General features: G+C 44.7%; 2 protein-coding genes across 3 annotated transcripts in view; both read left to right on the forward strand.

Annotated features, from left to right (window-relative positions):
* Positions 1–23,881, forward strand: part of PAFAH1B1 (platelet activating factor acetylhydrolase 1b regulatory subunit 1) — an 83,401-nt gene extending 59,520 nt beyond the window's left edge. For both annotated transcript variants that reach the window (XM_073667797.1, XM_073667796.1), the window contains 8 exons: positions 7,003–7,077; positions 8,092–8,298; positions 14,236–14,404; positions 18,301–18,403; positions 18,520–18,748; positions 18,857–18,958; positions 19,228–19,384; positions 23,655–23,881. In XM_073667797.1, coding sequence (XP_073523898.1) covers positions 7,003–7,077; positions 8,092–8,298; positions 14,236–14,404; positions 18,301–18,403; positions 18,520–18,748; positions 18,857–18,958; positions 19,228–19,384; positions 23,655–23,728 — 1,116 coding nt within the window. In that variant the 3' untranslated portion in view covers positions 23,729–23,881. The remainder of the gene's footprint in view (positions 1–7,002; positions 7,078–8,091; positions 8,299–14,235; positions 14,405–18,300; positions 18,404–18,519; positions 18,749–18,856; positions 18,959–19,227; positions 19,385–23,654) is intronic.
* Positions 140–3,360, forward strand: LOC141232328 (uncharacterized). Its single transcript, XM_073667794.1, has 2 exons — positions 140–366; positions 896–3,360. The coding sequence occupies exon 2, from the start codon at positions 1,159–1,161 to the stop codon at positions 2,467–2,469; it is 1,311 nt and encodes a 436-aa protein (XP_073523895.1). The 5' UTR covers positions 140–366; positions 896–1,158; the 3' UTR covers positions 2,470–3,360.
* Positions 23,882–24,395: the final 514 nt, after the last annotated feature.

Raw genomic sequence — 24,395 nt, forward strand, 5'->3', positions numbered from 1 at the left:
TTCCGGGCGCTAATAAGCAGTTAGAAGAATGCTCCCCCCGGGCTGCTCAGTGTGAATGCCGCTTTCACAGATCGACTGCAGCGATTAACAGCCAGCAGATGATGGCCGAACAACACTATCATCATCTGCTGGCAAAAAATGCAGGCTCATTTTTCCCCTTCTCCCATGACAGCACCACCTGAGAGAGGGTATCCGCCCACCAAGGACAGGAACCTACTGAATAAAAAGGCGGTACCTCTCCTCCGCATCAGTTTTTTGGTTCCTGTCCCTGATGGGAGCCTCACCAGGTGGTACCTCACGTACCTGGATTATGGACGGTGCGGCCTGGAGGCCGTGGAAGCAGCAGATGGTCCCTGTTCCCAGCCCGTCTGGCTGCTGCCCGGGTCTGCGTGTGGGGAGGAGGTGCTGTTTTCCTTCGGATGCCTCCCTGCGTGCGCCGGGGCCTGCGGCCGGGTCTGCGCCTCGCAAAGATGAACTGAGCGCGCCGGCCGGCAGGTCTTCCGGGCTGCGCACGTGGGGGTCGCGTCGCACCCTCTGACGGAGCGCGCCGGAAGTCCGGGCTGCGCACGCGCGGGGTGCTGACGCGCCCTATCACGGAGTGCGCCGGAAACCGGGTCTGCGCATGCGCGGGTGGGAAGCTGTCATCCCGCTGCAAGCGCGCCGGGTGCCGCTGGGCTGCGCACGCGCAGAGGCAGGTGGATCTGCGGGTAGCACGCCAGCTGGCTAAAATTAAAAAAAAAAAAAAAAAGGAAAAAGAGAGATGAGCACGCTGCCGGAAGGGGAGGAGCCTAAAGGAGGTGGAGCCCTACTGCTTTTAAGGATGGGCAGCAATCAGGATGGCGGTGTCTGCATCCCCACCATGATGAATGAGGAACCGCAGTCACCTGGGCAGCAGCTGTCACCGCCACAGGAAGTACAGCAGCAGCCACAGCCATCAAAGCAGCGCAAGCAGCTCAAACAAATGGAACGGGAATCTTCCCATCGACAAAGTCACAGCAGTGAGGGGCGTACGAGTTCCGGCAAGACTGGTCAGAAAAGACTTCGTCAGTCCACCTCCGCCAGATGGGAGCCCTCATGTGAACGGCAACCACCGCCTCCGGTACCCTAGTCTGAACGGCAGTGTGGTGAGTGATCTTCGTGAAAGTCTCACCTTGAATAATGTGCTCTTCTCTCTCTCTCTTTTCCTCCTTCTCCTTTTATTTCTTGGGGCAGGAGGCGAAGAAGTGTAGTGCTAAAAATAAAAACAGGGAGTGTGCTTTATGCAAAATCGGTCTTCCCACCTCCTATGCCAAAAACCTATGCTCAGACTGTATTCAGAAAACCATTGCAGAGGAGTCCCCCAGGTTTTCTTTAGAATTAAAGGATCTAATCCAGACAGAGGTCAGAGAGTCTTTAAGAGGCTTAACCTCACTCAAAAAGAAGAAGCGAAAACTAGTTTCTTCAGAATCAGAGGAATCAGTGGAGTCCCGTTTTACAAGAGAACTGCCTTCCTCCTCTAATCACTACTCATCGTCATCGGAGTCTTCGGATGATAATGGGGGGGGCAGACCTTGTTTTTCGGTTGATAATACTGAGAGACTAGTTAAAGCCGTCAGAGGGACTATGGGTATTACCGATACCAAAGTGCCCAGAACAGTCCAGGATGTTATGTTCGGGGGCTTAGACCAAAGGAGGAGACGCTCATTCCCGGTCAATGACAGGATTAAATCTCTGATAGAAAGGGAATGGAAGAAACCGGAGAGGAAGGGTCAGCTGCCGTCATCCTCCAAGCGGAGGTACCCCTTTGAGGATGAGGATGCGGCTAAATGGGACAAAACCCCTAAGATTGACGTGGCCATTTCAAAATCTTCAAAAAAATCCACTCTGCCCTTTGAGGATTTAGGAGCCTTAAAAGACCCGCTGGATAAAAAAGCGGAGTCCTTCCTTAAGCAAACCTGGGAGTCGTCAGCAGGGGCCCTTAAACCGGCAGTAGCAGCGACCTGCACTGCTAGATCTATGATGATCTGGCTTCAACAATTGGAAGACCAGATCAGGGGGAATGTGTCCAGGGAGAAAATTCTATCAGACCTTCCTCTTGTGCAGGGAGCGGCTGCATTCCTGGCAGATGCATCGGCAGATTCAGTTAGGCTGGCTGCCCGGTCTGCAAACCTCTCTAATGCAGCCCGTAGGGCGCTATGGCTCAAGAGCTGGCCAGGAGATGTGCAGTCAAAGTCTAAACTGTGCTCAATCCCTTGTGAGGGGGACTTCTTGTTCGGCAAAGGTCTAGATGACATCCTAGATAAAGCCGCAGACAAAAAACATGGATTTCCCACGGTGTCTGGTTCCCGATTTAACAGTTCCTTTCGGAAGAGAAAATACAGCCGCAGTAAAGCTCCCAGAAACCAAGGTAGCTGGAAAGACCGAAAGCCGTATAGCAGAGGCTTCATGTTTGGGGGTCCCTCCTCCGAGAATAAGAAAGCCCCTAAGTGACAGTTCCCCCCAGGTGGGAGGAAGATTGTCCCACTTCCTGCCTGCCTGGAAGAAAATTTCATCCAATTCTTGGATCTTAGGGATAATCAGGAGGGGGCTCACACTAGAGTTCAAGAGCAGGCCCAAGAACACTGTCAAAATATCAGCCCCCAGAGGTTTAGTGGAACAGATAGCCTTACAGCAGGAAGTTCTCTCTCTGCTCAGGAAAGGAGTTCTGGTGGAAACACCTGCACCCGAGCAAGGAAGAGGATTCTATTCGACCCTCTTCCTAATAAAGAAGCCGGACGGCTCCTTCAGGACCATTGCGAACTTAAAGAGACTGAACGACCATTTAATCTACAGGCCTTTCAAGATGGAAACAATAAAATCAGCCATAAAGATGTTATTTCCGGACTGTTTTATGTGCGTCCTCGATCTGAAGGACGCCTACTACCACGTCCCGATTTTGCCAAATCATCAACAGTTTCTAAGAGTAGCTGTACAATTCGGCAGGCACGTAAGGCATTTTCAGTTCGCAGCTCTTCCCTTTGGCATTTCCTTGGCGCCGAGAGTCTTCACAAAAATCATTCTGGAGGTCACAGCGCACTTGAGGGAAAGAGATATTTTAGTCATCCCTTATCTGGACGACTTCTTAGTAGTGGGCAGATCAAGTCAACTCTGTGCTCTAGCCCTGGCGGACGTCATGGCCAGTCTAAGACGCCTAGGTTGGCTGTTAAATCTGGAGAAGTCAAGGCTGGAACCAAAGAGGGTTCAGTCTTTCCTGGGTCTCATTCTGGACTCGGAAAACCAAACCTGTCTTCTGCCAGAGGAAAAGAAACTGAAGATCAGATCCCTAACATCTCAGATTGTCAGCAATCCGACCATCACCCTGAGGAGTGCAATGTCTCTGTTGGGTACAATGACGTCTTGCATTCTGGCGGTTCAGTGGGCCCAGCACCATTCCAGATGTCTCCAACAGGAGATTCTGGCAGCGGACAGGCGGCTCAAAGGTCGCCTGAATGGGAAAATATCTCTTCCAGATGTTGTGATCAACTCCCTGGACTGGTGGACATCTCCGGTCAACCTATCTTTGGGGGTTCCTTGGACCTTCCAGGTGTCGGATACAATTACAACAGACCCAAGTGCGGAAGGTTGGGGAGCTCACCTAAGGGATCGTTCTGTACAAGGCTTCTGGTCGGACAGCGAGACAAGCCTGTCTTCCAACATGAAAGAGCTGTTGGCAGCCAGAAACGCGCTAAAAGAATTCAGTTCTGTTCATCAGGGTCCTCACGTCAGGATATTGTCAGACAACAGATCAACAGTCGCCTACATCAATCATCAGGGGGGTACCAGGTCTCTCCCTCTGATGTTAATAGCGGATCAGATCTTCAGGTTTGCCGAGAGTCGGCTGGTTACGCTCTCGGCACTGCATATAAAAGGGGAAGAGAACATAAAGGCCGATTTCTTGAGTCGTCACATCTTGAAACAAGGAGAGTGGGAGTTGAATCCAGCCGTTTTTCAGCAGATTGTGGATCGGTGGGGACAGCCCCAGATAGATCTGTTTGCAAACAGACACAATCGGAAGACCGAAACCTTTTGCTCCCTGAATCCAAAAGAGGGGGCGTTTGCGGTGGACGCGCTGCAGATTCAGTGGGATTTCACTCTAGCTTATGCCTTTCCCCCTTTAGTACTGATCCCTACTATCCTGAGGAAGATCCGAGAGGAACGGGCGAGGGTTATATTGATCGCCCCGTTCTGGCCCAAGAGACCATGGTTCACTTGGATGAAGAGAATGTCCCAAGCAGATCCATGGGTTCTTCCGGACATCCCGGATCTCCTCAGGCAGGGCCCAGTCTGTCATCCCCAAAGAGCGGGCCTGCATTTGACGGCTTGGATTTTGAGAGGTCGCTATTGACGCAAAGGGGGTTTTCTCCAGATCTTGTTACTACCCTTCTAGCAAGTAGAAAGCCGATAACAACTAGAATCTATGGTAGAACCTGGGCTAAGTTCTTGTCTACCTCGGGTCAGTCTGCCAAAGGGAGGGTTCCTATTGAGGCCATACTAGAATTCCTCCAGAAGGGGTTAAACATGGGACTAGCCACCAGTACTCTTAAGGTACAGGTATCTGCTCTGGGGGCACTGTATAATTATGACTTGGCAGCAAATAGATGGATCATTAGATTTATTAAAGCCTGTCATAGATCCAGACCTATTCCTGTTCCAAGAATGCCTCCTTGGGACCTTAATTTAGTTCTGGAAGCATTAACCAAACCTCCCTTCGAGCCCTTAGAGAAGGTTTCAGAAAAAATCTTAACTTTAAAGACTGCGCTATTGGTGGCCCTGACATCAGCTCGTAGAGTCAGTGACTTACACGCACTATCCATTAACCATCCATTCACTCAAGTATGTATGGATAGAGTAATCTTAAGACCAGACCCGGCCTATCTTCCAAAGCTAGCCTCCAAGTTCCATAGGACGCAAGTAATCACTCTCCCTTCCTTCTATCCTAATCCTAGGGATTCTGAGGAATATAAGCTTCACACCTTAGATGTTAGGAGGGTGTTAGTCCAGTATTTGGAAGTGACAAAAGCCTGGAGAAAGAGTGACGCTTTATTTATATCCTTTCAGGGGGCTAGGAAAGGACTTAAGGTTACAAGGGGGACCATAGCTAGATGGGTCAGGGATACTATTACCTTAGCCTACTCTTCTAGCAATCTGCCGGTTCCTGAGAACCTGAAGGCCCATTCCACCAGAGCGGTAGCTGCTTCCTGGGCTGAGAAGGCGGATGTGCCCATCGACATTATATGTAAGGCGGCAACTTGGTCATCCCCTGCTACATTTTACAAACATTACCGTCTTGACCTTTCCTCTTCTACTGATCTGTCCTTTGGTAGAAGGGTGTTGCAAGCGGTGATCCCTCCCTCTGGTATTTGATCTCTATAAATCTCTCAGGTGGTGCTGTCATGGGAGAAGGGGAAAAGATCCTAGTTACTTACCGGTAACGGGATTTTACAGAGCCCATGACAGCACCCTATTAATTCCCTCCCCTTTATCACTGTGGTGTGCACTTTTTTAAGGTGTTTAGTACATATGTTGAGGTGGTGGTTATGTATTAACCTGTCTTCGGAGGCCCTCTCATGCTCTGAAACAAAAAACTGATGCGGAGGAGAGGTACCGCCTTTTTATTCAGTAGGTTCCTGTCCTTGGTGGGCGGATACCCTCTCTCAGGTGGTGCTGTCATGGGCTCTGTAAAATCCCGTTACCGGTAAGTAACTAGGATCTTTCTAAGCCTGCATCAGTCAGGGAGCGGACATATGACATACAGGTATGTTGTGTGTCATTAAGTGGTTAAAAGGCTTTTCCAAAAGTGATATTTTGTTAGGATGGGCCATTAATTTACAATCAGTTGGGTCCAGTCTCTAAGGAACCTATACTGGGAACCAAGGGCTTATTCAGTGCAGCGGCCCATTTGCTTTTTTTTATTAACCTGCAGTGTGGCTACTGGCAGCATTGCTGTACAAGATGCTGCAGCTGGCCCTATTCCATTGAATATTTGTGCTATAATTCCTCTGCCCAAAAGATGGCGCTGCAGCCCCTTTATGGGCATTATCAATGGGTTTACCACTAGTTATACTGTAATTGCATATCTTCACTATCACTTATGAAATTAGAGTGCCATTCTAAAAATTCTTAGATGAAAGGTTTCTTCAAATGTAAAGGATTGTTTAATCTCTCATAGTGACATGTCTTCAGTAGAGCTATGGGTTCTGAGATCCCACCCTTCACATCAATGCAGAGGAGTACAGTTGAGTGATGTGCATTTTCATCTGTGCTTGGTGGTGTGAAGGCACGAGCAGAGTGGTATATGGATCCATCTAAAGTGCTTGTATGCTGCTGATCCATGCATCCTGAGCAGAGGTGAACACAGCAAGGCCGCACAGTTAGGAGCATTTCTGCATCTTCATTTTTGTACATCTCTTGCTACTGATCGAATCATCTGACCTTTCTTTCTCTTTGATTATTTTTTTAATTTATGTTTTGGGGGATGAATTGCCTCTAATGGCAAACAGAGCTAGTAACCTAAATTATCTCTCCATTAAAATGGTGGCTACAGTTCCTGATTATCATGGAAGTTAAGCTAAATCTACCCCCGGATGGACCCCATTGACTCACCTTGAGGTTTGATGTGTTCTTTCGGGCTGTTTTGATGGGAAAAATAATGCTGTATGCTCCCCTCAAATCTACCAGCTATCGTTACTGAGCTACCAAGAGTGCCAGTCACTCTCGGCATGGTGAACAGCGCCTATTTCCGGCTCCCTTTCTAAATAACTGTAAAACCTTTGTTTCGTTTCTTTCTCATTCAGCTCCTAATGGCCATTTTTTTTCTTTCCCTTAAGGACCCAATTCCAGTGTCAGTTTCGAGCTAGTGTCATTGTGTTGGTGGCCTTGGTTTTTCTCAGGAATATAATACATAATGATTTTACATAAAACGTAGGAAGGAGACTTCTCCATTGAGGTCATAAATTCACCGGTTCAATGTGTGTTTTATTTCAGAATGAAGAGTTAGACAAGAAGTATGCGGGCCTACTGGAGAAGAAATGGACATCCGTTATCAGATTACAGAAGAAGGTAGCATTGTACAATATTTTGTGTGACAATATGGGAGTAGTGGAACCTGAGGCTGCAATAAAACTTTTTCAGCAGAGTAAAAATATTATTTTCACCAAGAGCCCATCAGTGGCAGGCCAGGTGCAAAAGTAAAGTACCCAGAAAAGGGTAAAGCCCAAGCACACCGAGGAGATATCACCAACTAAAGATTGGGGGCTGCGTTTTATGATCTATCCAAATGGGTGCTAATATGTTAATAGCAATTGACTGAGTTTTCCCTGGTTAGAGCAATGTAAATGATTGACAATGCTTATCTTTTTGATGCCAGTTATATAAAAAAAATGTTTGTATAGATTGAAAGAGGGAAGTCAAAGCAATTTAGCCGAATGCTTATCAGTTATGCCTTTGGTAACCTCTCTTCTAGTAATGTGTTCAGTCTGATGCATAAAAATATGCATGAAACTCGTATGAAAAAACTGTTTGGTGACTTGTAGACAATTTGTAATACAGTCAACACTGGGTCTGGAGCTCGCTTCATACTACCTTAGTGGTCATATGAAGCTCTGTCACCACATACATCCAAATCCTGTTTTAGTCGGGATTTATCTAACTTTTTTTTTATTTTAAATGAACATATTTAGGATTGTTTTCAAACTTCCCAAAGGTGTCAATGTTAAGGAAATCCCTAAAACTTTATGATTATTTCTTTTTTAAAGGGATTGACCAATTTTTTTCTTTAGATTTGACTCTGCTTCAGTGAATCGCTGAGTTTAGCTGCTTTAGCCATGTATATGGCATGAGCTGCTGAGATCAATGATTGGCAGCAGCGCTCTTGATGTGACTGGGGCTGTGGTGAATAACACAACGCTGAACTTGGGGTGGAGGGGGGTGAAGTTGAATAAAATATAAGCGTGTTATTTTTAAACCCAACTGAGCCTGGAGAGTAAAGTTAGCTGAAAATGGACAACCCTTGTAATGAATTAAGATAAGGTTATCTGTTGGTGAATTAATGTAGCGTTTAATATGGATCCTTAGGTAATGGAATTAGAATCAAAGCTAAATGAAGCAAAAGAAGAATTTACATCTGGAGGACCAATTGGTCAGAAGAGAGACCCCAAAGAATGGATACCACGCCCTCCTGAAAAATATGCACTTAGTGGTCATCGGAGTCCGGTCACTCGTGTCATTTTCCATCCAGTGTTTAGTGTTATGGTCACTGCTTCAGAGGATGCAACGATTAAGGTATTCTTACTTGTAGATTAGGCAACTTGACAAATGTAGAAATTATTCCTCGCTGAGGGAACTGTCTGACAACCAATCACTGTGCGGTAATTGCTTGCTATGTGTGATAAAGGCCTTATCTGGTAAGATTTGACACATCTTCTCCATTGTCTTCATTGAGCCAGAAATCAGTGCGATTAGGAAAATGTTATACAATGAAATAAATTTAATTGATAACTTTCTTTGCTGCAGGTGTATATATGTAATGTATCCAGTGTGTATGGCATTATGTAGTGATTGTAGTTCCCTCTCAGGTGTCCACACAAGTTATAGCCTCTGATGCTGTGACTTGTGTGAAACATTACACTCTTCACTCTTACTTGTTTGTCTAGCTGTGTCCTTGTTGAGATGTCCTCACAAACACCTAGACACATAACTGGAAAATCGTAATACTGGTATTATATCTTAACACCCAAAAAAATGCAACCAAAGTGCTGTGAAGCTTTGGTCGCATTTTAAGGCTATGTGCCCATGATGCAGAAATGCTGCATATTTTTTCCGTTTCTCCCTGGCAGGAAAAACGCATGTGGTTTTTACATGCGTTTTTCCCGCCAGGTAGAAGAGTTTGTCAAGCGTTTTTGCATGCATTTCTGCATGCGGGTTATCAAGCGCTTTTCCAAGCGATTTTTGGCGTCACTTAGAAAAGTGCTTGACAACTTGTTCACACTATATAAATCCATGCAACCGGCATGGATTTATAGTAGTGTGACCAAGTTAGTTAAAAAAAAAAAAAAGGTAGAAAAAACAACAACAAAAAAAAGATTATACTTAACCTTCCGATGTCCTCCCGGTGTTTTCTCTGCTCCGTCCGGTGTCTTGCACTGCTTGCGGGGGTGTGAAGGACCTGCGGTGACGTCATGTGTCAGGTCACATGACTCAATGACATCATGGCAGGTCCTTCACAACAGCGTGAGCAGTGCAAGACACCGGACGGAGCAGACAAAACACCGGAAGGACATCGAAAGGTGAGTATAATCTTTATTTTTTATTTTAAATTCTTTTTTTTACAGTTTCTATGGTACCCGGGTCTGGATCAGAGTCTCCTCTCCTCCAGGCCTGGGTACCATCCGCACATTGAACAGTGTGATATCTGCTTGTGCACATGTAGTGATGCGGATGTCACGTGGTCCAATGCAAGTCAATGGCGGCGATTATGCTGCGTGTCCGCAAAATTAATGGACATGCTGCGGATTTTTGAGCGCAGCATAAATGCTGCGGAAAAATCCGCAGCATGGACATTGACATTGCGGCTTGTCATTTGGGGGGGACCATGGGGGACGAATTACCAAGCGTTTCCCAAGCGTTTATGCTGCGTAAATTCCGCAGCATAAACGCTTGGAAAATGCTTTGTGGGCATCCAGCCTAAAGGGAATATATCATAAGAACATGACCTATTGGTTTTTTACATAAAAATCTGATTTTTAAGCACCTTTTATTTTTTTTTCGTTCCAATTTTCTACTTCACTCTCAGTATTTTAAAGAAAAATATCAGAAATTGTACAATTTATCAAATGGTCACTAGAGCTTATGCTAGACTAAGTTCCTCTTCTGTATTGAGAAGGCTTTTCAGCAGTCTCATTATCACAGACCGGATTACAATGGAAGGTAACACCTTACATAGCACAGGATCCATCATTCACAATAGGTGATGATCACAGCTCTCCCGCTCCCTTCACAATGGCCTTTGTCCAGATTACAGCATACTTGGATAACTATTCTATACAAACAATTAAGGTCTTTGTTTCTAAAGTCCATGTGCCCAACACAAAGTCTGGGACTACTATTAAGCCTAGTAGGCAATGCGAAACCTGCAATTTAAGATTGCCTCTTCTGTCCTGCGATGACATCTTCCTCCCCCTTCATCATGACGGGCCAATCAAAATAAACACACCTGTCTGTTATCCATCGATCTCCACCCCTCCCCCTTCTTTGACAGCTCTGGCTTCATAGTCCAAAAAGAGTGGAGATGGAGAGAACAAGCAGGACGGAAGGTGTATATAAAGGTTTGTGCCCGCTGTGATGCACTGAGCGCCTGTGCTTGGTTTGAACAGTCATCACTTAGATGGTCTGCATCATCTAAGCTGTTAGGCAGTGTGGGGGCTGTCTGTCACCTCTTTCAACCCCCACCACACATTCAGGGTGCCAATGTGCTATAGCAGCTCAGGGCCTAATAAAGACCTTTAGGTCTGATTGTTCATCTGTGTATGGCACAGTATTAGTCAATCACATCACACACACAAAAAAAATCACAATTAAAGTATAAACAATTAAAACCACAACTATCCCCACAAAAAATAAGCTCTTGCACATTGCACCATTGCTCTGATAATAATTATAGTGCTCAGAATATAGAGACGCTAACTTTTTTTTATTTTGTAAAAATAGTAAACTGCATTAAACTACATAAATGTGGCTTTGCCATAACCATTCTGGCCCTAGGAATATCAATAGCTCATTTTTTACTGCACAATAAATGCTGTAAAACTGTAACCCTTAAATGTTGTTTTTTTTTTGTTTGTTTTTTTTTTTATATATCCTTCATCCCATCTGACATTTTTTTCCTATAAATAAATACCTAAAATGGTGGTATTAAAATGCAACTCATCCCTAAAAACAAAAAAAAGCTCTCCTCTTGTATGCCAACAGAAAAATGAAAGGTTGGCATTGATGGCTTTCTGCCTTTACTGTGCAGTCAGCAGTGGTTGGTGAGGGGTAGCTGTGTATCATGGATATCAGACTGCATGGCTCAAGCCCCTCCTTGTGAAGACCATCAGAGCTGCAGTGGAGAAGTGTTTGCTTTTAAATTACAGCAAGAATCCCACAAAGGGAACATTCACACAACAGTTTTTGTCATCCTAGTGCTGTCTGTATTTAAAGGGAGTCTTTCACCCCCAAAATGCATTTTAGATTGGCTGTACCGTGTTGTAGGGGCCTTGGCCATGTTAACAACCATACTAGCACCCTACCTGTTACTGGTGCAGTGCCTGAGAAAATAACTTTGAATTCATCTGCAAATGAGGGGGCTTTGGTGCGCACCCTTGGCGTGGCTAAGAGTTTGGTGCACCGTTCTGCTTCCTCACTTTAATATTGGGGCCCATTTTTCACTTGTGATTTGACAGGGCTCGCTACCCAGAGTGATCACTGTCTGAATGCTGCCGTTACCCCATGCCCCTCACCTAGCCACATCAGTTCTCAAACTGTTTTGAGCTATTGGCCCTAGTCAGTGCAGTGGCTGCAAACTGAGATTCTGACTTGGCTTTTATTCGAAGTCATATTAAAAGATTCGTTAAAGGGTCAATAGTGACTTGTAGGATTGCTTCCAGCAGGTGGTGCTATAGAGTTAAAGTCCTCTTCCTCTCTGAAGAGGCAATTTGCATATGTGCTTTTCTCAGGCACTGTACCAGTAACAGGTACAGTGCTAGTATGGTAGTTACAGGGGCTAAGTCCCCTACGTCACGGTATAGCCCATTTAAAGGTTGACTGACTTCCCTTAAAGTGGGCCAGTGTTGTTTAAAATGGTTGTCTCTGGTTTGTTCTCAAGAGGGCCTCACTCCTCTGCCTCCCAACTTTCTGGTTGGGGGAGGGGAATGTGAGCTTTTCTGAAGATTAACGTTTCAGGCCGGCTGGCAATGCTGAGCTGCCGGCCCAAACTGCACTTCCTCCAAATGTGGCTAGCAGAGGCAGCTTTTTCCTCTGCAGCATAAGAGAAGCGCTGGAGCGCTCTAGCTGCCAGATTCCAGGTGTCGGCCATCTTCAGAGCAGCGCTTGCAAGCTATATAGCAAGCAGTTTGTAAGCATGCTCTTCATTCCTCAGAATACTGGCCACTGCAGAGGTGGCTGGGTAACCTTGGCAACGAAATCTAAAGTAGAAAACAATGTCTCTACAGAGTTTTTATTAAGCAATGGATTGCGCAGGTGCTTGATTTTACAATCACTTCGGATATGGATAAAATTACAAATCGGAGACTAATCTATATGTAAAGGCTTACACGTGCTGTTAAAATCAGACCCTGCCCTATTCTCATCCATTTTTGTGACTCCATTTTGTGCATTGCATGATGCTCAGTTAAAAATGTTTGGTGCACAGAAGCCGTCCGTTCTTAACCAATCTTTTTGCATTTGCAGAAACGTGCATGTGTAAATGTGCCTTAATTACCCAGTTTTGGAGTCCGTAGCTTTGCCCCTACTTTTTGCTGTCCTGGCGACAGGTTAATTTGATTGATCATTAGATGAATGTGCCTAATGCCTAGTTTTTTTAATCTAAATTCTGAGAGGTCAAAGTTTGAATAGTTCTGGGAATTGTCCCAAAATAACTCTAAATGATCTGTCCTGTTCCCTGGTATGCCCCCATTACCCACAGGTATTTGGTATGGCCGCTCACACCTGTTGGCTTTGAAAGTCTCCAGCCATCTCTCTGTAATTACACTGCTTTTCTCTACTATGCAGTTCATCTAAACTCCATTTCTAAAGGGCTGAAGCTCGGGCTGATTTCTTTCCTCTGAATGTTTGGAGCTTTTGTTTCTTTAGTTAATTATTCATTTTCTGATGTAGAATTTACTGGCTGCTAATTGAAAGGGGTGTGAAGTTGGGGACTCCATAATAATTACTTGTCATCACCTCTTCATGTGTCAGGTCTTGAAATGCGCTGTCATGTGTAATTGCACGGCCATACATTTCCAGTCTAATGATAATGAAAAGGGTGGTCTCTTCACAAAGTAAACTATTGCATGAAACCAGTTCTTTATATCTTTTATTTATGGAAGTGTTAAGATTTTGCACTCCATTTTATAATGTAATTAAGGGAAATGGGTTTGAGGTAATGTATTTTTTTTTCTTGTTAAAAACTGCATGAAACTAGACACGCTGCAAAGAATGGCCTGAAATGAATAAGCCCTGATCTCTCAAAGTTTTTATGCCAGAATTTTGTCCTAAAACTCGTTGAAAATTTTCTGTGTGCATTTTGGCATTATCACTTTATTTTTGCCTTTAATTTTTCCACTAATGTTACCCTAGCAAACACTGGAGCAAGACTTGTGGTGAGGCACACGCCACTTTGCTCCTCACCTGATCCATTGAGAGTGTGCGCCTCTTCATGAATCAGGAGCCTCAGACTCCCTCGTCTCTTCAAGACCGGTGTGAAGAATCGGGTCCCTAATGTTTTTCAGAATTTGTATGTGTTCGGCTAAGTTATTGATCCCAAGCATTTAATCAGCATTCTAAGACCACATCCTGTCACATAACCAAATTCGCCATACACGGCTCGTCTGTGCCATCTCCTCTGCCTTTTCAATGAGGATAGGGGACAAGGCACTGCTGTACGACTCTGGTGCCATTTTTATGCTTTTTGAGAATAAAGGATATCTGTGTCTTGAATCTGCTTTCCGCTCCTTCCTGCAGGTGGGAAGAGTCTGACACCTTTATGTATATTTTACGCCCATCCTTCTGAAATGTTTGTGGCACAGTTACCCCAAGTGTGAACTGCGCATACTTGCCGTTATGGCTTCTGCTTGCTTTGTGGTAATTATGGTGTACCTGTTTGGGAATATACTTTTTACTTACTTTAGAAAACGATTGTGTTTGGGTAGAATACACTTATTCCTCCTTCAGCTACCGATGTAGGTTTGAGCCAATGCCTTTTTTTTTTCTACTTAAGATGTAGTAATATTTGTCATTATGGAGTTACATGTTTATTCTAGTTTTGATTCTTCATGTTTGTTTGACGATTAATTGTGTTGGAAAAGCCCAGCACAGAAGGGATAATCCTGAGCAAGTGTTCTTTGTCTGTGTGCCTGGTAATTATAGAAAGAGGTGCCAGACTGCCCCGCAGAGTGCAAATGGAAGCCTCCGCAACCTGTCACGCCACGGCCTGCTGCTGACAGATTTCTCTTTCCTTGTCAGGTGTGGGACTACGAGACAGGAGATTTTGAGCGCACACTCAAGGGACACACAGACTCTGTACAAGATATTTCATTTGATCATTCTGGCAAGTTTCTGGCCTCTTGCTCCGCCGACATGACTATCAAGCTATGGGATTTCCAAGGATTTGAGTGCATTAGGACCATGCATGGTAGGAGCCAATGTTCACAAATGTCATCTGCTTGAATGTAAATTTGTATCCCAGAGAAACATTGTTCTGCACAGAATATTCAGATACTCGTTACGTGCCCTCGTGTGATGGCTTTGTATGCCAGGAAATGTAAAAAGCAGTCTTGGGCAGATATGTTAAGCCATATGATCCCCGATGTGGTCTTGTATTATGTGGTTTAAAAACAGCCATATTCTCCACCCTACTTTCTATCCATGTATTGGAGAAGCTTAAAGGGGTTGTGCCACCATAAAGAATACAGTTAACCAGCCAGAAAAGATGGAAATAGTTTTGTAATTTTATAGTGATTCAAAATTCAGCTTCATTCAAAAGATACCAATCTTTTATTTTTCCAATTCTGCTCTCTGGCGCCCCCTTTGCGTTATTCGATTACGTCCTGGTAATGGGTGATCAGCTGGACAGTACCTGTCATAAGACCCCCGGAGATCAGCCGTGAGTGCTGGGAGTGTGTGTGTGGAGGGGTAGTAATCTCACCCGGAGATCAGCCGTGAGTGCTGGGAGTGTGTGTGTGGAGGGGTAGTAATCTCACCCGGAGATCAGCTGGGAGTGTGTGTGTGGAGGGGTAGTAATCTCACCCGGAGATCAGCCGTGAGTGCTGGGAGTGTGTGTGTGGAGGGGTAGTAATCTCACCCGGAGATCAGCCGTGAGTGCTGGGAGTGTGTGTGTGGAGGGGTAGTAATCTCACCCGGAGATCAGCTGTGAGTGCTGGGAGTGTGTGTGTGGAGGGGTAGTAATCTCACCCGGAGATCAGCTGTGAGTGCTGGGAGTGTGTGTGTGGAGGGGTAGTAATCTCACGAGGAGATCAGTCGTGAGTGCTGGGAGTGTGTGTGTGGAGGGGTAGTAATCTCACCCGGAGATCAGCCGTGAGTGCTGGGAGTGTGTGTGTGGAGGGGTAGTAATCTCACCCGGAGATCAGCTGTGAGTGCTGGGAGTGTGTGTGTGGAGGGGTAGTAATCTCACCCGGAGATCAGCTGTGAGTGCTGGGAGTGTGTGTGTGGAGGGGTAGTAATCTCACGAGGAGATCAGTTGTGAGTGCTGGGAGTGTGTGTGTGGAGGGGTAGTAATCTCACCCGGAGATCAGCTGTGAGTGCTGGGAGTGTGTGTGTGGAGGGGTAGTAATCTCACCCGGAGATCAGCTGTGAGTGCTGGGAGTGTGTGTGTGGAGGGGTAGTAATCTCACCCGGAGATCAGCTGTGAGTGCTGGGAGTGTGTGTGTGGAGGGGTAGTAATCTCACCCGGAGATCAGCTGTGAGCGCAGGGGGAGGGGGTGAATCACAGACACTCTGTGCTTACAGCAGGGAGACTTGTGACAGAGAATACTTTGTGCAGGCTGTGAGTGTGGAGTTGGGGGGAGTTAGGGGGAAGGCGGGCTCTTATGACTAGAACTGCGCAAACTCGACCAGCTGATCACCCACTACGAGGACGTAATGGAATAACACCAGGGGGCGCCAGAGAGCAGAATTAAGAAAATAAAAGCTTGGTATCTTTTGAATGAAGCTGAATTTTGAATCACTATAAATTACAAAACTATTTCCACCTTTTCTGGTTGGTTAACTGTATTCTTTATGGTGGCACAACCCCTTTAAGGCTGTTAGCATGCAATGTTTTTGATGCATTTTTTTTCTACAGCCAAAACGTACTCACTTTGAAGGAAAAGCTCTGCAATCAAAACGCCTGTTTTCCCTCATTTTTGATGTGTTTTTGCAGCTTTTATTTGGGCATGGCTTACATGTGTTCTTTATCTACATGCCTAAAAATGTTAGTTTTAGCCTTCAAAAATGCAACAAAAAACACTGCTGCATATTTTTTGCAAGAATTGATATGCTGCAGTTTTCCAACTCAGTCAAGTAAATAAAATGTGTCTAAGATTTCTGAAATCTCTTAGCTTTTGCTGGCATTGCAAAAGGCTGCTTTTAATTTGCTAAAAGCTGCAACAACTCAGTGTGAACATGGCCTTATACAGTTTTTACATTGCCTTTCCTCACACATCTGCTGTAATTCTTGTCACTACAACATGCCTAGTAAAATACATGCATACAATCCTAATGGTTGCTCCCACCTAACCGCATCCCCTTCCCCACTTCAGAGTACATGAAAGAGAACCTGAAATGAGAGCAGCTTCTTATTTTGTGTAGTCACTGCAGTATCCCGTGATCTCATCTGTTTCTGAGCAGTATAGTGAGCGAATATACAAATATATCCTGGCTGAGGGGCTGACGTGATGCAGGACCTACCACATGACTCGGGAATAGGTTTTCTTTTCAGCTCCCTCAAGTTTTGGGTTGTTGGATATAGTTATTCACAATCATTGCTCTAATTTAGAGATCTGTCAGAGACATGCTCACATCTACATACCAGATAACTGGTAAGATTACAAATAGTAAAGTAAAGCGCTGAATTCACCAATTGTCAGCAAACATAGATTCACAAGGTTGGAAACAGTGAAACAGGTTTAGAAATGTGAGGAGAGGCTAAGTAGTAAGGCTAAGTGCACACTGCTATTCCTGATGTATGCCTCTGTTCCAATAGGGCTTCATTTATCAGATGGAGGCAAAAGTGTAAGCTTTTGGTCTAAGCTTGTCTGGCAAGCGTCTGCATAGTTTCTGTTTACCAGTAGAAGGACTGTGTTTTCCTATACAGGGGGCCAGCATAAAAAAGTGTACATGGTGGGATTGCAGGGACTTTCTATGCTGTATGGAAGCTCAGATATCCATCCAAACTGTAGCCACTGTAGGACGCATTCAACGGACAGCGGCCAAAAACTCAGTGGCTACCTAGCCCACGGCTTGTGGAAACTAGTAGTGGTAGGAACGTACAAGAATAAATGACTTAAAAGGAGCAATTATCAAAGTGGGAAGTAGAAGTGAATCGCTGAAGTTCAGGTTTGTGCACAAATGGTGTGAAGGCTGCACATGTAGGTCGGCTGTACTCGAGGTGGAGACCGGTTTCTTAGTATTAAAGAGGTTGTCCACTACGCGGTCAACCCCTTCTCAATCCGTGTCTTTCTCACTTTTAAAATAACATCTATGCTGCCTCCCAGAGTTGATGCCGTTTCAGCAGTGTCTGCACTGGCTCTCCCGGCAATCGTGTGACGTCACGTGAACCCTGCAGCCAATCAGCGGCTGCTTCACTCTCCCCGCCTTTGGACATATTGCATACATCAAGAGGACGTGGGAGCTGCTTCTTTCTTGGATGTATGTGATGAGTCTGAAGGCAGGGAGAGTGAAGCAGCCACTGATTGGCCGCAGGGTTTACGTGACGTCACACTGTTGCCTGATCGGCAGCGGAGACTGGAATGGCGTTGGCACCAGAGGGGAGTATGTTATTTTCAAAGAGGAAAACATTGGGATTGAGAAGGGGTTGTTGAAGTGTGGACAAGGCCTCTTTATGGGGGAAAAAAAATCTTCACTGTATACCAGAAACATTTACTAGTTTAATCTTTTTTTTTTTTTTTTTCCCTCTTCTTTTTCCCCATGAGAGAATTCTAGGTTTTCTAGGTCCTGTGTTCTTTGACTGCATTACAATGTTTCCCAAGCATTTTTCTTCATGTTCAGTATAACCTGTGATCACTTCATGTTACATGTTTGCTCATTCTGGACTGTGCCACGTGGTAATCTCAGTGAGTAGAACCGGCCACTGGACCTCTATTAAAAAAAGGAGCATTAATTTAAATGGAAAGAAAAAAAAATGCACGATCTCCTCTCAGTTGATTTCTGACCACATCAAAGTTGAATGTGCTGGGAAACAAGGAGTCTAAATGTAAAACTGTGCAAGATTTTTAATGAAGCCCAATTGCAAAAAATAATTTACTCTCTGAATAAAATTTACAATGTGTCGATTGGTTATTTTGTCTGTAGGTCACGATCACAATGTTTCATCAGTAGCGATAATGCCTAATGGAGATCATATAGTGTCCGCTTCAAGAGACAAAACTATTAAAATGTGGGAAGTTCAGACCGGGTAAGGATTCATTTTTCCATATTATTTTTTATTTTTATTTTTATTTTTTTTAGTTTTGCTAATTTTTTTTTTGTGTTTTTAGAAATAATGTGTGAAAATGTCTTTATTTTTAATAGGTATTGTGTGAAGACTTTCACAGGCCACAGAGAGTGGGTCCGCATGGTGAGGCCCAATCAAGATGGTACACTGATTGCAAGTTGTTCTAATGATCAAACTGTCCGCGTCTGGGTGGTAGCAACGAAAGAATGCAAAGCAGAGCTCAGAGAACACGAGCACGTGGTAGAGTGCATCTCCTGGGCTCCCGAGACCTCCTATTCCACAATATTAGATGCCACAGGATCCGAGGTACACACTTGGCTTATAATGGCTGTAAAAGCTTCCCTTATTGTGTTACCGTTAGTGCGTGGTGGTGGCGGTGAACTCTTTCCTATGGTGTAGCCTGCTCTTTTGCAGACGAAGAAGAGTGGTAAACCTGGACCGTTTCTGCTATCAGGATCCAGAGATAAGACTATTAAGATGTGGGACATCAGTACTGGCATGTGCCTAATGACACTCGTAAGTAATTTACAGCCTTTGTTTTTTTTTTGTTTTTTTTTTAGATGGAGGAAAAAAAAAGTGAAATTCGGGAGACATGGCTGCTTTCTTCTAGAAAGGCTGCACTCTGTGTGTGGTATTTCAGCTCTGTCCCATTCACTTGACAGCAAATAACTAATATAAGTGATATGAAATCAGTAATACTTTAGCAATAGCTCACATTTAGGCCTTATCAAAATCTTTGTCCAATTTCTACTATAATGTTTTTGTCCTGTTGTCTTTACCTGTAGGTTGGCCATGATAACTGGGTACGTGGTGTTCAGTTTCACCCAGGAGGTAAATTTATATTGAGTTGCGCCGATGACAAGACCCTACGTATTTGGGACTATAAAAACAAGCGCTGCATGAAGACCCTGAATGCGCACGAACATTTTGTTACCTCTTTGGGTAAGGAGTGTGATATCTTTTTTTAAAGTGTTTTTATATCTAGTTAAAGTAAGCCTGATGGCTGAATCCGGCATGAATCAGACGCTCATCTTAGCCAAGTAAGTTTTTCTCTGAAAAGCTGCGGTATTTCCAAGAAAAATGTCCATTTAAAACCGCTAGTGACCATGCTGCTCGGTTCATTAGTATAGAGAGACCTATTACTCAAGCGAAGTAGGGATGGGAGAAGTTGCCGGGGTCTGGTCTCTTGGAATAGTGACCCGAACAGTGGCGTACCTGGCCGGCTTTTAAATGTATGTTTTATCTGAAACACCTCAGCAGTTCAGAGTAAAACCTTACCTACATGAAATGAGACGTCTGATATATACTGCCCATAGTCGGGGCATCATGAATTGGCTGTCGGGTCCACTGCAAGTGTTTGTTGTAGTTTTATTGGATAGAGATCTGGGTTAAACTGTAGTTATATGACATATATGCGTCATACTGTACAGAACATTTATTTTGGGTGCTCATACAATATGATTGTGACACAAAAAACATCACCCCAATTGTACAAGCCAACCTGTCAAGCAGCCAATCTGCTCTTGTAGATGTACTTGGATGACTCACTTAGGGGATAAGTGTTTATCCTAAAATTTGTTTTAGACAGATTTGCTTGATATGGCCACCTGATTAGATTTAGTCTGAATTGAATGTACCCTGATTGCTCTGATAAGACATTTATTATGCTCTAAGGTTTCTCCAGACACCAATGCATAAAAACCAGGGGGGAAAGGGGTTATAAAAATCCTACTTTAGGCTATGTGCCCACGATGCAGAAATGCTCAGGATTTTTTCCTGAGCGTTTCTGCATCTCCCTGGCAGAAAAAAAACGCATGCGGATTGTGCATGCGGATTGTACATGCGTTTTCCTGCCAGGGACATGTGGATGTGAAGCGTTCTTCACTGGCATTTCCGCATGTGGGTTGACAAGTGCTTTCCAACCGATTAGCATCACTTGGAAAGTGCTTGTGACAACTAGATCACACTATATAAATCGATGCAAACAGCATGGATTTATATAGTGTGACCCGTGAGAGTGGTTAAAAATAAAAAAATAAACTATACTTACCTTCTGATGGCCCCCGAGACTTGCTCCGCTCCTATGCCGGCTGCTGTCAGATCGCGGTACTGAAAAGACCTTCCGTTACATGACTGTGATGTCAGCGCAGGTCCTTCAAGTCCTGCGCAATCTGTCAGCAAGCGAAGAGAAGGAGTCCGGGGGCTGTCGGAAGGTGAATATAATCTTTATTTTTTATTTTATTCTTTTTTTTTATGGTTACCTGGGTGTGGAGGAGTGTCTCCTGTCCTCCACACCCGGGTACCATCCGCACATTAGAACGCGCCAATTACACAGGTACAGATGCAGTCTTGCGGAATTGGCGCGTTCTAATGCAAGTCAATGGCGGCGAAAACACAGCGCTTTCGCAAAATTAATGGACATGCTGCAGATTTTTGAGCGCAGCATAAACGCTGCGAAAAATCCGCAGCATGGGCATTGAAAGTGCGGAATTGCATTGGAGACCAAGGTTTACCAAGCGTTTCCGCTGCGGAAATTCCACAGCATAAACGCTTGAAAAACGCATCGTGGGCACACAGCCTTACTCTCCTGTTCTGTGCCCTCCCCTGTCCTTATTCTGCCGCCGCTTCCCTGTCTTCTGTGCCAGTCTTTGGGTTCCTGTGCTGAGGCCAGTGATTGGCGCGAGGACAGGTGAAGGCCTAGGGCACGTGAGTATAATGTATTCTATTATTTTATCCCCTTCCTGGCTCTTAACAGAAAAAATTTAAATGGCTGAATGGTTAACCTTTTGCTTGATTTGTGCAAATCAAAACAAATTTTGCATTCACCTGGAAATTTGTAACTCCTTTATCAGCTACTGATTGGCTCATCTCTACTTCTCACCCGTCTGTAGGTGTGTATAAAGCCAAGATAAACATACATGTAAAACTTGAGTCGTGATTTTTTATTTTTTTTTACCAGGATTTTAAATTGATATCCTACATTACACTGTAGATCCATGTTTGATATAATTAGACTTTAAAGATTTGTGTTTTTACTTCAAGGATAAGTCATCGAAATTACATGCCCAGATAACTCCTTCAAACCTAAAAGGGGTTGTCCAGTCCCAATCGATAAGTCTGTGGTCACTGTGTGACTGCAGATTTATGAATCTCCCCTGCGCACACACTGTGGGGATCTGCCGGTTTCAGACTCTGGAGGGTATGTATGTGTAAGGCCGTAGTCAAACTACTGTATAGCACTGCTGTGCAATAAAACGCCGCATAGCACTTGGCCCAGTGTTATACAATGGGGCTGCTCAAATTAGCAATTATTTTCTAATGCTGATTCGGCATGAGAGAACAATTGCAGCATGCTGCGATTTACAGCAAGATACGGCTCACTCGCACCCATACCAAGTCTACGGGTGCTTGTGAATCATCAAACTGCACGCGGATGTCATCCCAGTGCAGTCCGGCCATGGAGGAGATGGAGAAATTACTTTCTCAGTCTACTCCACACATATGCTGCTATTCTCTCATGTGAGAGGATCAGAGCACGGACACTCGGTTCATGCTTGCAGCAGAGCCGAGTGTCATTAACATATTTCATCCGACTCTCTCGCCTCTGATGCCATACACTTGTGTGATTCCCGGCTTATATGTATTCCCGGCCAGTGGGCGTGGCCTCACTCCATACACTTGCATGGACCAAGTGTATGGAAGGGAGGCCACAGCTACTGACTGGGAATATGTATAACTCATACATACTGTGTCTGAAACCGGTGAATGCCTGCAGTGCGTGAGCTGGGGGGATTCAGAAGTCTGCAGTCACTGAGTCTTATCGATTTGGACCGGATAACCCCCTTAAAATAGTTCATCAATATCAGATTGGGAGGAGGGTAGGGGTCTAACACACCACAGTCTTACTGGTCAGTTATCAGGCCGGATATAACCCTTGAGCGTTCATTACACAGCCACATTTCAGCTCCTATGTAATTTCTGCAGCAGCTGAGCTGTGCTGTTCAGGGTTTACATCCAGGTCTGCGCTATTAACAGCTGATCAGTAAGTCTGCTGCGTGTTGGACCCCATCATCCTGATATTGATTACTCATCTGCTCATCAGTTCTATGTACCCAGACAACCCCTTTTAATTGAACCACTAACCTAGAACAGGTTACTAAAAACAGTCATACATTTAAGTCAATGCGGAAAGTCTTTAAGCTATCCTTGTCAGAACGATGAGGGTTTGTTCGTTACGTATTTGAGTGAAAAATCTGTGTATCAATACAGTACTAGCGAACGAGAAGAGATTTCAACAAATCTTACAATTTGTAGAAAATGTCTGCATAGATTTGATGTGCTGATTTCTAAATCCCCAAGCAGTTTAATGAGTGAAATTTGTTGCAGCATCATCCATCATCGTGAAGTTCATGCAGATTTTCCTGCACATGTATTGTGGAAAAAGCTGCAGTAAATGTGTGAACGTACTCTTAAGACCCCGTCACACTTAGCGACGCTGCAACGATCCCGACAACGATACGACCTGTCAGGGATCGTTGCTGCATCGCTATGTGGTCGCTGGTGAGATGTCAAACAGGCAGGCTCACCAACGATCAGGGGAGCAGCAACATCGTGGAAAGAATCTTTCCACGATGTCCTGCTCCTGGTTACCAGCCTGCTGAAGCAGGAGCAGGCTGGTAACCATGATAAACAGTGGGTTACTAGGGGCACACGCGCTCCTAGTAACCCGTTGTTTATCATGGTTACCACTCTGCTACAGTGAGCGGGAGGTTACCGCTCACTTTAGCAGGCTTGTAACCATGATAAACAGCGGGTTACTAAGTGCGCGTGTGCCCCTAGTAACCCGATGTTTATCATGGTTACCAGCCTGATCGCTGCTCCCGCTGGTCACACACAGCGATGTGTGCTGACCAGCGGGAGGGCAACGACCAAAAAATGGTCCAGGACACTTTGCAGCGATCAGCGACCTCACAGCAGGGGCCTGATCGTTGCAAAGTGTCACACATAGCGACATCGCTGGTGAGGTCGCTGTTGCGTCACCAAAACCGTGACACAGCTGCGATCTCGCTATGTGAGACGGGGGCTTTAGGAGCAGAGATTAGTCACTTTCCTTTTAGTTCTGGATCACTCCGTTGAGGATGTTAAAATACAAAGGGTACAAATAATTTGCTTATTTACTTACTAACCTTTTTTCTTTTTATTCCCCTTTTAGATTTCCACAAGACGGCCCCCTATGTGGTCACTGGAAGTGTAGATCAAACAGTAAAAGTGTGGGAGTGCCGTTGATTTAAATTCACCTTGGATCCCATTGCCTCTCCCCTTCCTCTGGATGCACTCAGATACCATGGTTACCCATTGAGCTCTGTTAAATACCTATTGTCCTTTCATGTAAATTATTCTGGATGTAGATTGAGCTTATTAAATGTTACACAAAAAGTATTCATGCATGGTGAATCCAAATTGTATACTGTAAATTTACATACGTTGTCTAGAAGTACCATAGGTTTAAGAACATGGGCAGGCATTGGTCACATCAGACCTAACAGGCAAGAATTGGGTAATCTGGGGTGTCCCTCACTACCTGCAGAATCATGCCTGTCACTCTTTGTCTTCGGTTGTGGTTTCCTGCATCGGTCGGCTCACTTCAGAAGCACATCTTTGTGGGGCTTTTTGAAAAGTAATGTGGATCTCCTACACTATTTTAGTGAGCTTTAAAGTTGTACACTTCGTGTTGGAGTGTGCAGAATTGGAGTTTGTGTAGCAGCAGCACTTGTCTTTTATGTATGTAAAGATTACTGCAAAACATGGCACTAAATACTTTGTTGCAGGTATTAAACTTACCATTACACTTGGGTCGTTTCCCTTTTTTCTTTTTTTTTTATTTGAGGATTTGGATGTTGTACCGTTTGATTAGTGTCTGATAATCGCCACCTAGGGTTCTTTCCGAGGCATT

The sequence above is a fragment of the Phyllobates terribilis genome, unplaced genomic scaffold (genome assembly GCF_046119375.1).
Source record: "Phyllobates terribilis strain yellow unplaced genomic scaffold, ASM4611937v1 Scaffold_2__4_contigs__length_985480577, whole genome shotgun sequence".
Classification (NCBI taxonomy): Eukaryota; Metazoa; Chordata; class Amphibia; order Anura; family Dendrobatidae; genus Phyllobates; species Phyllobates terribilis.